General features: G+C 33.6%; 1 protein-coding gene across 27 annotated transcripts in view; it reads right to left on the bottom strand.

Moving 5' to 3' along the window:
* Positions 1-14,584, bottom strand: part of LOC145303571 (uncharacterized) — a 612,784-nt gene that overhangs the window by 299,674 nt on the left and 298,526 nt on the right. The window contains exon 1 of one of the 27 annotated variants that reach the window (XM_080145111.1): positions 6,242-6,422. The exons of the other annotated variants lie outside the window; for them this stretch is intronic. Coding sequence (XP_080001237.1) covers positions 6,242-6,333 — 92 coding nt within the window. The 5' untranslated portion in view covers positions 6,334-6,422. Of the gene's footprint in view, positions 1-6,241; positions 6,423-14,584 lie in introns of those variants that run through there. 27 annotated transcript variants of the gene reach the window in all.

Below are 14,584 nucleotides of genomic sequence, written 5' to 3'. Positions count from 1 at the left end.
ATACACAATGAAACCAACATGGGAAACTTAAATATCTCTTAAGCCTTTATCCCCATATTTATACCAAAATCCTACTATTCATTCGTTAGTGCCTCATACATTATATACACTAACTTTTTACCTACAATACCTACTGAAAATATCTAACCTATACCAATCTCCATCAAAAGAGACTGAAATCAACCCAATAACTTTCATTGTGCAACAACAGCTTGCTATGCAGAAACAAATGACACACCTTACGGCACATTTATTGCCTGCTAAGCAACACGCACCAACACGATCTTTGTGCTGCACACATGTGATATCCCAACTCCCAGTAATAGAATCACACTTGCAGATAATAAACAGATTATCTTCCAAGATGTGTGGCTCCACTACAAAGAGCTGATAGCTTACCAACCTTACAAAAGCCAAAAACAAGATATGGTCTGCATGCTGTTGGTATGTTAATGAAATATTTAATTTCATTGGTCCAGATGCCCTGAATAATACAACAGAGGAACAACTGCTAGGATACATTAAATCTATTACAGTGAAATCTGTCCACCTTGAGGCATCCCATCAATAATTCTTCGAGATGAAGCAAAATGGAGAAACTGTTACATCCTTCATTTCCTAATTGAAGTCCCAAACAATGCTCTGCATCCTTGAAAGACAATGTGGTTGCAACAATTAACAATGTACAACCTCATTCTCTGATGATATGATTAAATCCCAGATCATTGCCAGATAATGGAATACTATCCCACTAAAGTCAAATTTTGAGATAAATTCCTTGCTAACTCTAAAAGACTTAACTGAATACTTGTTGACTGAAATCTACTTTCAGACTATCAAACCACTTTCAATCAGCAGAAACCCCACAAATCACCCAGATCAAATATGAATCTTTGCAAAAATTTCCACCACAAAATAAAATCAAAACAAGAAATGACAGCAGATTTAAAAGGTTGTGGTCACAAAGCACACCCAAAAGGTCACAAGCAATGCCCTACTTGAGGTAAATCATGCCAAAGGCGTAAAAGAAAACCACTTCTCAAATACATGTTGCACCTCCTTCATATCAACCATGAGTATGCAGCCCAAATGACTAAAGGAAGAAGAGAAAATTTCACATGGTGTATGGATTAACAACCAGTTCACACCAGGCCGACCAGAGTCACCACATTTAATATTAAAGTCATTAAATACAATTGCCGAGAAGCACTTTGGACATCCAATATGTGCAGATGTGAAACTAAGAACCACTCAATTAACTACAATGGCAAATATAGGGGTTCAAACAAGTACAGTTAAATAGGAGATAGTAAATGATTTCAGGTGCACTACCAGATATCTACTGTGCTAGGCATCGGTTATGCATTGCAAATGATGACAACCTGTTCATCATAAGAGTCTTAATAACCACAATGTCACTTGGTGATGTAGCATGCTCAGAGATGATTTATCTCTACCATAGAATTTAGTACATAGATTGTCAGAAACGGCCCTAAAAAACTAAGGATTATCAGTAGCGACTTTCTGCTGCAACCTAGAAGTCAACTAACTACAACAAAAGTAAACCGTAAACCAACCGATAGTACATTAGCTTATTGTAGATGTCCATCTAGATCATCCTACCCACTACCACCGGACAAGCTATCATTTCTTGATACTCTAGATTGTGAAGACCTACAAAATTGGATGAAGTGTCACTTTGCCAGTAGCACGTTCAACACATGTACACACTACAAGTTAGAAAACATAAGAGAACCATTGCATTCTTGGACAACTACCAACCCAAAGCTCTTCCCGGTCTCCCACCATTGGAAAAACAAAAAAAAAAAAAAAAAAAACGTCAAGTCCCAGCCAGATGCTGAACATAACTGAACCAATGCCAGCTGGGACACCAACTATGTGTTCCAGAACGATGATATATCACTATCTTTTTATGGAATGATGATATAGCACTATCATTTTTATGGAATGATGATATAGCACTATCATTTTTATGGAATGATGATATAGCACTATCATTTTTATGGAATGATGATATAGCACTATCATTTTTATGGAATGATGATATAGCACTATCATTTTTATGGAATGATGGTATAGCACTATCATTTTTATGGAATGATGGTATAGCACTATCATTTTTATGGAATGATGGTATAGCACTATCATTTTTATGGAATGATGGTATAGCACTATCATTTTTATGGAATGATGATATAGCACTATCATTTTTATGGAATGATGATATAGCACTATCATTTTTATGGAATGATGATATAGCACTATCATTTTTATGGAATGATGGTATAGCACTATCATTTTATGGAATGATTCGCTAATAATGGTTAAAACTCTCCGACATGCACAAGAGGACCATCAACCAGGTGGAGATATAAAATAAGGCACGCACGTGTATAGTAAGTTGATATCAAATGTCCGTGTTCCTGAATCTATAATGTTCTATCTTAATTAGAACGACACAGTCAGTTTTTAATGTGGAGAAAAAAAACAGTTGCTATAAAAGGGTAGGCCTCTGGATTAGAACATTTTTTTTTTTTTTTTTTTAAATTGCCTCAGTTTAAAAAAAAAAAAAAAATTCTCTTCGCTGACAGTCGATTATTTTTCTCGGTAAAGTGCAGCATCAGAATATATACTACACTTTGTTTCTAACCAAAGGGCTCAGGATTGGTGTTATTTTTATGAAAGTAGATCGAAAATTAAACAACTACTAAAAACTTAAGTGAAGATTTTTAGAGAGAGGAAGGTACAAGAATAAACTTTTTGCCATATTAAAAAAAAAAAAAATAGTAATAAACGGGAAAATACAAACGAGAGTTCATTATTGATTTGAATTCTTATTTTTCATGCAAACGCTGTACCTTAGACTTGAGGATAGGGATGTTCACCTACTATATAAATTCCATGTAAGTTCTTGAATACAATGACGACCACGAGAACGAGTAACTATTTTTGTTCGTATTTCAAAAATGTCTATTTTGGAAATTAAAAAAAAAAAAAAATGAGATGCTAGTACAAAGAAAGGCGACAGATTGATTTTTTTAAATAAGATTGCAGAAACAGAGACAACTCGGATTACTTATTTTAGAAAGCATATTTCACATCACAGCACTTCTGCAGTATGCGGACGGCGGCTATTGTTTGGGGGTAGGGGATAACTCCAATTTCTTCTTGATCAAATAACACGGCAAATAAGTAACAAACAAGATTTTTTTCTGAACAGAAAAATATTTGAAAACCAAAGCATTTATTGTATAAAAATGTAATATAATTGTAAAAACATTTATTGAAAAATCTGAGTAAGAAAATATAATTTTAAAACAATTTTGTAATCAAAGCAACATTGGATTTCTATAAACTAAAATTGTTTTTGTATTATTCATCGGACTTACTGTTCTTATCTTGAGTGTGATTTTCACAACGTTTCAGTCGATATAACCTCCGACCTTCTTCAGGTGCATTTTGTCGAACTCAGGAATGTTTCTGGCCAACTCGGAAATTTGGATGGAATTTCGAGTGGAACCCTTTATTTACTTCACCAAGGTAGCGTGTTCTCGTTCCGTCAGCCATGACTGGATAGAGGTCCTAAGTACTAATTCGCAACTTCCACCACCATATAATGTACCGAAAAATACATTTGCAAATTACTTAGGACCTCTATCCAGTCATGGCTGATGGAACAAGAACACGCTACCCCGGTGAAGTAAATAAAGGGTTTCGCTCGAAATTCCGTCAAAATTCCCGAGTTGGAGAGAAACATTCCCAGTTCAACAAGGTACATCCGAGGAAGGTCGGAGGTTATATCGACCGAAACATTGTGAAAATCACTGAAAATGAGAACAGTAGTCCGATGAATAATAATGCAGATAATCCTCATCTCAAAAATTCAGAAACGTCAAAATTGTTTTTGTTCTGTTGTTTTCAAACAAATAAATCATTTAAATGAAACATTTTTTGAATTAACGCAACATTAAAGGGTCAACAACCGCGAAGGAAGCGCCCTCTGGCGACAGAGTGAAATGCATCAAAGAAGATGGCCGCCGGCCGTATACTGCAGAAGTGCCCACATTCCTATCAATTTTTGTTCATTGTTCGCTATTTAAATATTTTTACAATTATTTTATATATATTTACGAAAACAGAACTGGAAATTATTCATATTTTAATTAATTTAAACAAAGTAATGTTTTTGTTTAAATAAATTGGTACTTTGCACTTATTGTACCGCGCATAAACATTAACATTTAGAAAGCTAGTCTTGAGATGAAGTAGGAAGGGTGTTTGTTTTGTAACTAATGTACTTAATATTTTGTAACTGTTTTAATTTTTTTTTTTTTTTTTTGTTAAATTGATTTATCTCCCTTGTTCACAATTTATCGCTCTTGTTTGATCTGTCGCCCCCCCCTTTTTTTTTGTACACGCACGAAAAAAATGATTACTTGTTCTGTAATACGCTATCTAGTCAAGAATCGAGTGATGATTTTACGTTAAATTCATATAATAAAGTAAACCTTTCCCTTCGTAGTAAAATGAAAGTATGGTTGCATGACAAGAATAGAATCTTATTTACATTTTTTTTTTTCTTTGACGGCGTGGAGACAAATGCTAAAAACAAAATGTGGGTCGAAAGGAAATAAACGAGTGACCAACGAAAAGGGAAATAAATTAAACTTGCAATTTAAAATGGAAATACTAAGTTTAATTATGAAACACGTTTTTCGTCACAATGAGGAAGGAAAACTATCAGAATGGTACAAACAACTCTGTTCAACATCGGCTTTGTGACTGTCGGAACTCTGCAATCATACGAAGTTTACCCTCCGAGCAGTTTATAGCTATTCACCTGAGGTGCTCCTACCGAGGAATGCAGGTGGTGCTGCTCAGGCATTTTTAATAGGCCAGAGTCCGTTAGCTTTTCAAAACCATATCTAACCTTGTGTCTAACCTCCTAACAAATGCGGAAGAAAACTCCTTTCAGATTTTTTTCAGTGTTGGTAAAAAAAAAAAAAAAATAAGGGGGGGGGGTCCAGACTGGTAAACACGGAGACATGTTTTTAATCCTTCCCAACCCGAAAAGACGTACTGAACTGAAGTTTCCCCCACCCAAACAAAACAAAAACAGTGCCGCTGCCGCTTGGCCGTAAGGGGCTACTATTTGGGGCAAAACCTGCAGGAATACCATGTAGGGAGTTCAGTTGCGCAGACTTGAACTTCTGCATGTCAGTATAATCGGGGAAGCAGGGACCCGGGAGGAAATTCCAAAGTTTAGCAGTTCAAGGAAAAACTATTTGAGTAGAAGGCTGTCCGACAATGACATCTAGTAATAGTGAAGACTGAAGCGTGGGATTTTTGCTGTTAGTCGAGTTAGTTGGGGATATTTGTCGAGGAAGTGCAAGGATTTTGAGTTCGTCCGAGCAGCGTCCATTAAAATACTCGTAAAATAGGTACAGGGATGCAATATTTCACACATCCACTTTCCAGCACCTCTCTCTCTCTCTCTCTCTCTCTCTCTCTCTCTCTCTCTCTCTCTCTCTCTCTACAAATTGGAACAGACATAAATTATCCCAGTTCAGAAGGATTTTTCCTCACTTGATTGAGAACAGATACTACACTTTAGTCACCCTCACCCTCCCAAGCTTCGTCTCCTCCTTTCTTATCAGTTAAGGTGACCGGTGTTATTTTCATGCCCATCCCGTATTTATTTTATTTATTTTTTTTTTTTTAAGAGAGGTGGGGTGGGCACCTCACTTTAAAAACTATGCATTTGTGGGGAAAGTCAAAAAGGGCCGGAAAACAAACAAAAAATAAATAAATAAACATTTCGGGGGGGAAGAAGAGACTAAAAAGATGACAGCCGCATCAAAAATGACAGGCTAACCTTTACCAACAATACATCAGAAATGTACTTTTAGTTGAAGTAAATAATATAGACACGATTTTGATAGATTTCCAAAAATATTATCAGCGTTAGCGTTATTTTAGTAGTGTTAGTATTCCATACACAAATAACACCAAAATTAAAATGTCTTTTTCGAAGAACAAAATGGCAAAGGGGGGGGGTGACACAAATAGTTTCGTTCCCCTTTTTTCCTGTTTAATTAAATGTTTGCATAATAAATTTTATTTTCTGTCCACGTGTATATGTTGTCCCTATGTTTAGTAGAGAAGTGAGGGAGAGTCCTTCCTTCACTCTTGCAATATAAAAGAAGTGGGTCGTACTTACTAGGGTATTTGGGGAAGATTATTATTAGGCTGTCGTGGTATAATGGTCCTCCGTTGTCTATTGGCACCAGTGGCCTTGTCAATTAGAAGCATTGTACAATATATACCGAAAGAAAAAACATCAAAAACACCTAAACTGCGGCTTCTGGGTGTTTTTGTAGTGTGTGCAGCAGCCCGACTCTGGCTTGTTTTTATTTTTTTAACGCACAGACAGACAGAGAGAGAAAGAGAGAGTTAGCTTTTGCTCCTCCTAAACTTTCAGTCTAAGTCGAAAGAGGAGGGTAAATACGACCTAGAGTTTGCTATTAATAGCTACCTAGACTCAAGAAATAATAAAAAAAAATATGGGGGTTGCGAAAAAAAATTTAAAAATAAATATTGGGATTTACAGAAAACTTGGAAAGGTTCACATTTTCGCATGGATGGATATTGGGTGAAGTTTAACTGACATTTATTTAAAAAAAAAAAAAAAAAAAAAAAAAGAAAGAAAAAAGAAATACAAAGAGTATAAATGAAACGAAACTCCTTTTCGGAGTGAGATAAAAGGGAAGGGATGTTAAAATTGTATTACTACTCTATTAACAAAATAAAGTGTAGTATCTGTTCTATCTTGAGAGGAAAGGATATTTCCTTCTTGACTGGGACAAATTCTATTTTTATCTCACGGCTCGCGGGCTCGCCCCAGAGTGAGATTTTTATTGTCATTTTTTTTTTTTTTTTTTTTTTTTTTTTTTCAAGTAGAAAATTTATTTTGTATATTTATAAAAAGAGGGTGGGAGTCTTGGAAATACAGGGTTGGAAGGCAGCCGTGAAAGAGAAAAAAAAAATGTTCAAAATTATTCGTAATAGTATGGATGAGGAGGAGGGGTATTAGCACACATGAAGTTTTTATTTAGATAATTGTTGTAATCATTGACAAAACAGTTTTATCCGACGTTGCTAAGGTAGTGTTTTAAATAAAAAGAGTGCTTGCTTAAGAAAGAAAAAGAAAGGAAAGAAAAATCTGTCATATTCCAAAAATTACGTAAATTGATCAAGTAGTTTTTGTTTTTTTTTAACTAAGAAATTCAAATTTTACGACTAAGCTAGTCGTAGTGTTTTCATCGGCCATGACAAAATAAGGAGACAACTCAATTCGAAGTATCGTTAAAAATCGTAAATTTTGATTTTCTTAGTTTAAATTAAAAATAAAAAATAAAAACTTGATTAATTTACGTAATTATTGGAATGTTAAATCTTTGTTCTGTGACGAGTACGTACGCCATAAATTTTTTAATGTATTTTTTATTAAGCACAAATAAAATATATAACATTAAGTGAGGAGGAAGGATTAATTTTTTTTTAAGTATCAAACTGTTAGCATCAGAAAGCTAATAGGCAAATTCGAGATAATATTCATTTAAACAAATATTTTTCACATGCCAAAATAGGTCTTTCTGCTCTTTGAAATCATCAGTAATATTTAAGGTTTATTCCTATTTCAGTCACGTAAATTATTAAAAAAAAAAAAAAAAAAAGAAAGATTTTGGCATTATTCCCGAACAACTTGTTCTTACTTCAAACCATATTTTAAATCATAAAAAATGCATTAGAAAGAGTAAACCCTAGCAAATTTCATCGTTCAATATATAATCCTACTAGCAAAAGTACCCGTCGTTGATTGGGTTAAAAAACAGCCTACAGAAAATGGACTGATTTATGAAAGTATGATAGGCTATGAAAAAGGGTTGTAAAGTTGGGGGTATCAAAACCAAAGCAAAATATGATGAAAGTAAAAATAAAATAGATAAACCCCATAATTTATTATACCATACCTGTTCACACTGAAACACTTATCACAATATTCTGTGAATCTATATTAAAAAACCTTGTTAAACTTTGTGACATATTTCCATTCTATGGAGGTCAGGCGCGAACGAACACCCCATAATTTTATTATACCATATTTCTTCAAACTGAAACATAATTATCAAAGTATACTTACGCAGATAGATATGAAAAGTCTTTAAAGTTTGTGCCTATTTGCATTCTATGGAGGGTAGGCGCGAACGCAGACCCCACAATTTTATTATACCATCCCTATTTAAGTTAAAACATACTTATTAAAGTATTGTTATGTACATACATCTATATCAAAAACACTCGTAAACGTTTTGTTTTTTTTTAATTTTTAAATTTTTCTATTTCCATACTTTGTGGACCAGGCACGTACGCAGACCCCGCAATTTTAATGAATCATCATTATGCCAGATCAAGCATACCCATTCCTGTGTCTCCATACATCTATCATTATATGTGATCATTTTTCGATAATAGTCAACCAGATAGGAGCCTATTCGTGACCAGACACACACAGACGTTCAGTTTTATATTATAGATATTTATGTTCTATACTTATTTTATTTTCCTGGCCGACATCCCCCTCCTCAATAAAAAATAAAATTAAATCATACACGATTCCCCCCCCCCCTTCGCCACCCAAAAAATGGGGGATATTTGAATTCTCCATCCTTAAAAGAAAATCGAGAAATAGGAGGAGGGGGGGGCATATCAAAAGAAATAAAACTTCCCTTGCACGGATGGGACTCTCTAATGGCGAACCCCAACTTAAAAAATAAAAAAATTGCGAAACTCAATTTGCCAGTAGCGGTTTTGCACTTTCATATAATTTCTCGGGATTGCGTTTACACGCAAAAGTGCGCCCTCGCCACCAGCGATAATATAAGAAATTACATTACTTAATATCTGGAAAACTACTTATTCACGGGAAAATTAAATGCAATATTCGTTTTCAGCATACCCGAAAACCAAACTGGAAAACGAAAACCATAAAAGTCGACATTATAAAAGTAAGTGTTAAGGTGGAAAAAAATTTACGAGTCAGAAAACTTGTAGGTAGAGACTAGCGTTCAACTGGAATGCACGCTCTTCCAAACTTTGAGTACAGTTTACTACATTGTCGATCATGTTCTTTAGGGGAGAAGGGGAAATTAGGTGACAAGTGAGAGTGTCTTAGCTGGCATATGCCAACGACAGTCTTGTTAGGATCAACCAGGGGCAAAGTGCATGAGTGCACCTCAAAAACTAAAGTTCTCTCTGGAAGTCTGGAGAATGCTGTCATTGAATGACACAGAACCAGTGTACATCTGACCCATGCTAGTTTCATCTGGGCAGAGTGCAATGGGATTTAATTGCCAAGTTGGGACTATTAGATCCATCCTTGTGAACCTTTAAATGGCCCTTCTGGGGTATTGAGAAATTTCAATATCGTGCAATAATCTACGATTCTGAGACATGCTCAATGAAGATGGAAGTCTTTGAATATGATTGCCTCCACTGCACCCTGCATTGCCAGAGAGCAAACCATGTCCCAACTGATGTTCACCGTAAATGCCTCAACCTAAAATCTCTGCAGTCCTCTTATTAACAATATCTTCGATATTTTGGGCTTGCAACTTGTTTCTCGGAGGGGGAGACAATTCATGACTTAATTCTTTCTACTTCTGCCTGAGTGGCACAAGTGTATCAAGGAGTAGATGAAAATATGAATAACAACCATTAAGGAGTGTGATTCTCACGTTTCAGTCAGTGTAACCTCTGACCTTCTTGGTGTATCCTGTCAAATTCAGGAAGGTTTCTGTTGAACTTGGAGATTTGGACAGAATTTCGAGCAGAACCCTTTATTTACTTCATGAGAGTAGTGTGCTCTTGTTCCGTCAGCCATGACTGGATAGAGGTTCTAAGTAATCCACAATTGTATTTTTCGGTCGCCTTTATGGAGGACTGAACCTTCAACCTTCAGGAAAATATCACTTAATATCATGTGGCACAGTGGTTAGAGTACTTGGAAGAATCAATTTTAAAAAGTGATATTCTCCTGAAGGTTGAAGGTTCAATCCTTCAGATGAGCGACCGAAAAATATAACTGAATTACTTAGGACCTCTATCCAGAAATTCCGTCCAAATTCCCAAGTTTGATAAAAACATTGCCAAGTTCAGCAAGATACACCTGAAGAAGGTCGGAGGTTACACCGACTGAAACGTTGTGAAAATCACACTCAAGATAAGAACAGTAGTCCGATGACTCCAAATAATATGAATAGCCAATCAAAAATTCAGAAACGTCAACCATTAAGGACTACTTGAAGTTTTCAGTTGCATGAATGGTCTGTCTTTGATAGTAGAATCATGATTGATTAACCATCTCTTGCAATCTCTCTCAGGAATACTGTGTGTGGATCGCCATGGTTCAGGAGGACATAAAGAGGAAAGATCAATCTGATCAGGATAAACGCCATTGAAAGTAAAAGTATCAAAATTCTGTTTATGCAATGAAATTTAATTTGCATTTTTTTTTTTTAATATAGAACCTAATTAGGTTATTCATTGTCATCTACAGATAAAACCAATAATATGCAAAAATCAGTATAAGCAGTCAAGTTTAATTTACCCTTAGTTACTTAAATAGATTTACCTGTGTATCATATCAAATTAACCAATGATATTTTAGCATTTTCTCTGGAAAACTCCTTCCCCGGCAAAAATATTTTTTTTTTTAAATGTACAAATTATAAAACACTATACTTATCCAGCACTACACCGGAAGAAGTAAAATCATTTTAGTTTCATTTTTATCTCTTTAGACATTTTTTTTTTTTTTTTTAACATATGCAGTAAAAGAAATAATTTTACAAGATCCAATGAAGACAACTTTTTATATATTCTTAAATAATTTTTTTAAAATGGGTTATTCCCTTGACACTTGACCCCCTCCCCAGTCCCTGATCATAACTGAAAATTTTTTCCATTTTCCCGATTGTTTGGCAGGGACAACATAACTTACAAGCTATAGCAAGTTACATTATTATGGTACAACAATAACATGATAATTTGCTAGTCTGAATAAAAGGTTTGATATATCAGTTTAAATACTATTTAGGTCCAACTTTGAACATTTCACTGAATTTTTTTAGATATGTAATAAATGATATATTTACTTTAATAATTAACACCAAGTTTTTATTTAAGATTGTTTGGATTTTTTTATTTTATTTTAAAATGTTGACTTTCAAATAAACAGAATTGAACATTTCTTTGAAATCCAAGTTTTTTATGCATACAAAATTTCTGTTAGTGCATACAGTTACTTCTCCATAAAATTTAGAAGTCACCATTTCAAAGCCGGTTTTAAAAAAATAAAAAATGGCAATGCACATGCATAGAGCAGAACAATTACATACAATTCGATCAATAACATTTTTTGCAGTCACGTAAGTTTAATGAAAATTCTTATACAAGTCAGAATTTAAACCTTCAAGAGAAATCGTCAAGATGTAATATACATTTGCTGAAACGATTGACTGAATTATCTCCCCTGTTCTTCAAAATCATTTAATACAATAAAACTACAATTTATGATTAAATTTAATTTTACTTGGTTCACTTTGACCTAAGCAATTGTTATTGTGCATGGGCAGAAAGCATTCCATCAATACAATTGCTATAAGTTTGAACATAGACGAAAATTTATAGCATTAATAAATCTTTGCAAGCCGCAGCTTAGAGAAAGTATAACAAGATGATCAGAAAATGCATTGTCAGAGAAATTAAGAACTTGCAATTTCTGGAAAATTTATAACAGTGAGGTGAATAAGGAGCAAGCAGCAATTCCTCAACTATCCAACCACCATGATATTGCCTACACATCAATTGATAAGCCCAGAAGTTTACGTTGGACTCCACAAATCACTTTTTGCAGCTTCCTGTGTCAATTAGATTCCGGGAAAAGCTTTTGCATACTTCCTAGATGATAATATCACAGATTCGCAAATGGACACGGTTTCTTTCATTTTTTTTTTTTTAAAGAGTTTTACAAGGCAAAATGTGTGCGTGTGTGTGTGTGTGTGTGTGTGTGTGTGTGTGTGTGTTTTTGTATGTTCCGCAAAAACTTTTGACAGAGGCGACAAATTTTTACAAGATCGGTATCATTTTCAAGCTCGACCCTTCAGACAAATATCAAAGACTTGGCTAAAAACATTAATTCCTTCACCCTCCACAGGACACTTATCTACAGGGAGGAGTAGCAAAAAATCATTCCTTCATGACAATCTAGCCAATTACGCATGCATAAAAAAAGTTCCTTGAATTAGTTTAAATATTATCAAAAGCAACCTCAATTCGCTCACGCGGTCATGGCACAATGGTCAAAGTGGCAACGTTGTAATCTTTAGATTGCAGGTTCGATCCGAGGTATCAGATAAACATTTTTTTCAATTTTTAAAGTTTTTAATATTGAAACAGGGTTATTTATACTGTTTCTTTTTTTTTTTTTCCATCACGTTTGCTGTTTTTTTTTGTTTTTGTTTTTCTGATTCTTTTAACATTGTTGTTTTTTTTTTTTGTTTTTTTAAACAGAGTTATTACTTCACTTATTCTTTAGTTTCCATTTTGTTTTGATTTATCCTCCCCCATACACACACTTCCAAACACCTGGGAAACGCCAGGCACCCCAGCTAGTCATTTATAAATCAAAAGACTCAAAAGAAAACCATCGACATGAAATAAAATGGTTAAGAGTGAACGCTAATTTTTTCCTCAACATGTGAATAGGTATCTTAAGCTATAGATTTGTACAAGAATACATACATTCGTGAATGTATGCACATGTCTGAATACTTAGGGGAGGAGGGGTTATATATAATTAGCAGGCCACCCGGCATTGCCCGGTCATAAAATACACAAATATTATAATTAAATTAATACAGAAACTGAGGTATGTATGTGCATGCGAGTATCCTTTTTTCTTCATTTCTTGTAAGAAAAAAAAAAAAAAAATTAAAATTAAAAAAAAAAAAAAAATACTTGAACTGAGATCGAAACTAAAACCTAAAGGCATTAAGTCATGTGTGCTAACCATTACACCAACTTGACATGACATTTACAAAGTGTTTTCAAAAAATCTTATTAACATAATGAAGCTGTCATGTTTCTCGACTGTGCATGCGTGAATCAGTTGACAAATAGGTAAAGTCCAATGGACTCTCCGTACTAATTTGCTAATTTTGACCCCCCACCCCCACCGATGAAAACTTATTAAAAAGTTTTCCACATGTTTGAATATCCTATATACCAAATTTCAAGTCTGTAGATAAAAAATTTGTGGACTATATAGGTTGAGGTGAATAAATCACAAAAACTTATATTCCAAAATTCATGTTGACCATCTTATAATTTATTCCTTTAATTCAGTTGACATTTACAATTCTTAAGAGTATCTGTTTTGTAGTGCAAGAAGTATAAATGTCAACTGAATGAAAGGTATAAATTATAAGATGGTCAACATGAATTTTTGAACATAGTTTTTTTTATCATTTATTCACTATATTTCTTTGTAATTACATTGAGTTTCTTAAATAAGGATTGGTATATATATTTCTACAGAAATGTATATATATATATATATATATATATATATATATATATATAAAGTCGTATTCCTTATATTTGTTCACAATTTGGTTAATATATACAAAAAAGTACACTTTCTTATAAATAGATTTTAATACTGAAAACGGACTCTTCTATACCTTAGTTTCTACATGATTTCTTTATATAATATTTATTCAAAAGGAATCAACATTCAAGACATTATCTCATTTGCTTACTGTATTAACAAAAATCTGTTTTACTAATTTGCTCTAAATTTTTAATTGAAATTATTAATTGTTTTAAGTATTCTATATAGAAACATTATATAAAGTTGATTTATTGATTTTACATTTATTTTCAATTATTATAACAAACATCAGCTGTGTTCAAAAACAGAAGCTTTCATTTAACTTATGGATTAATTCCCTTTAAGCTACAAGATTTTATTTCCTTGTCTGAATTTCATAGAAGATAGCTATGTTTTATGCTTCCAAAAATCCCAAATATAATCAATTTTTACGAAAATCGTAACAACTTGGGATATTTAGTGTATCTTAAATAGTATATGACTAAACACTCCACCCGGCAATGTTTTTTTTTTTTGTTTTTTTTTTTATCTTGCAATGCCATGTATGTACAGCTAGTATATCATTCAAATACGGTAGTGTTTGAATACATGGTTAAGTGGCAGTTTTAGACATTTAGAACTGCTATAGAGCTTTACCGCTCACTCGTTTTTAGACCAAATTTCAAACAATTATTACAGTTTATAGATCACCTTTTCAGCTATAATGTGAAATTTTTTTTTTTTTTCAATTTTCGTTCAGTAAAACAAAAGTTATGAATTTCCTGGTGTTCAAAATCGTAAAAATATGTGAGGAGATCAGTGACGTTTTTTATGACTGGTTGCCATAGC

The sequence above is a fragment of the Euprymna scolopes genome, chromosome 19 (genome assembly GCF_053919585.1).
Source record: "Euprymna scolopes isolate OS-2025 chromosome 19, ASM5391958v1, whole genome shotgun sequence".
NCBI classification, from domain to species: Eukaryota; Metazoa; Mollusca; class Cephalopoda; order Sepiida; family Sepiolidae; genus Euprymna; species Euprymna scolopes.
The sequence above is the reverse complement of the archived record's forward strand: the minus strand, read 5'-3'. Positions and strand labels throughout refer to the sequence as shown.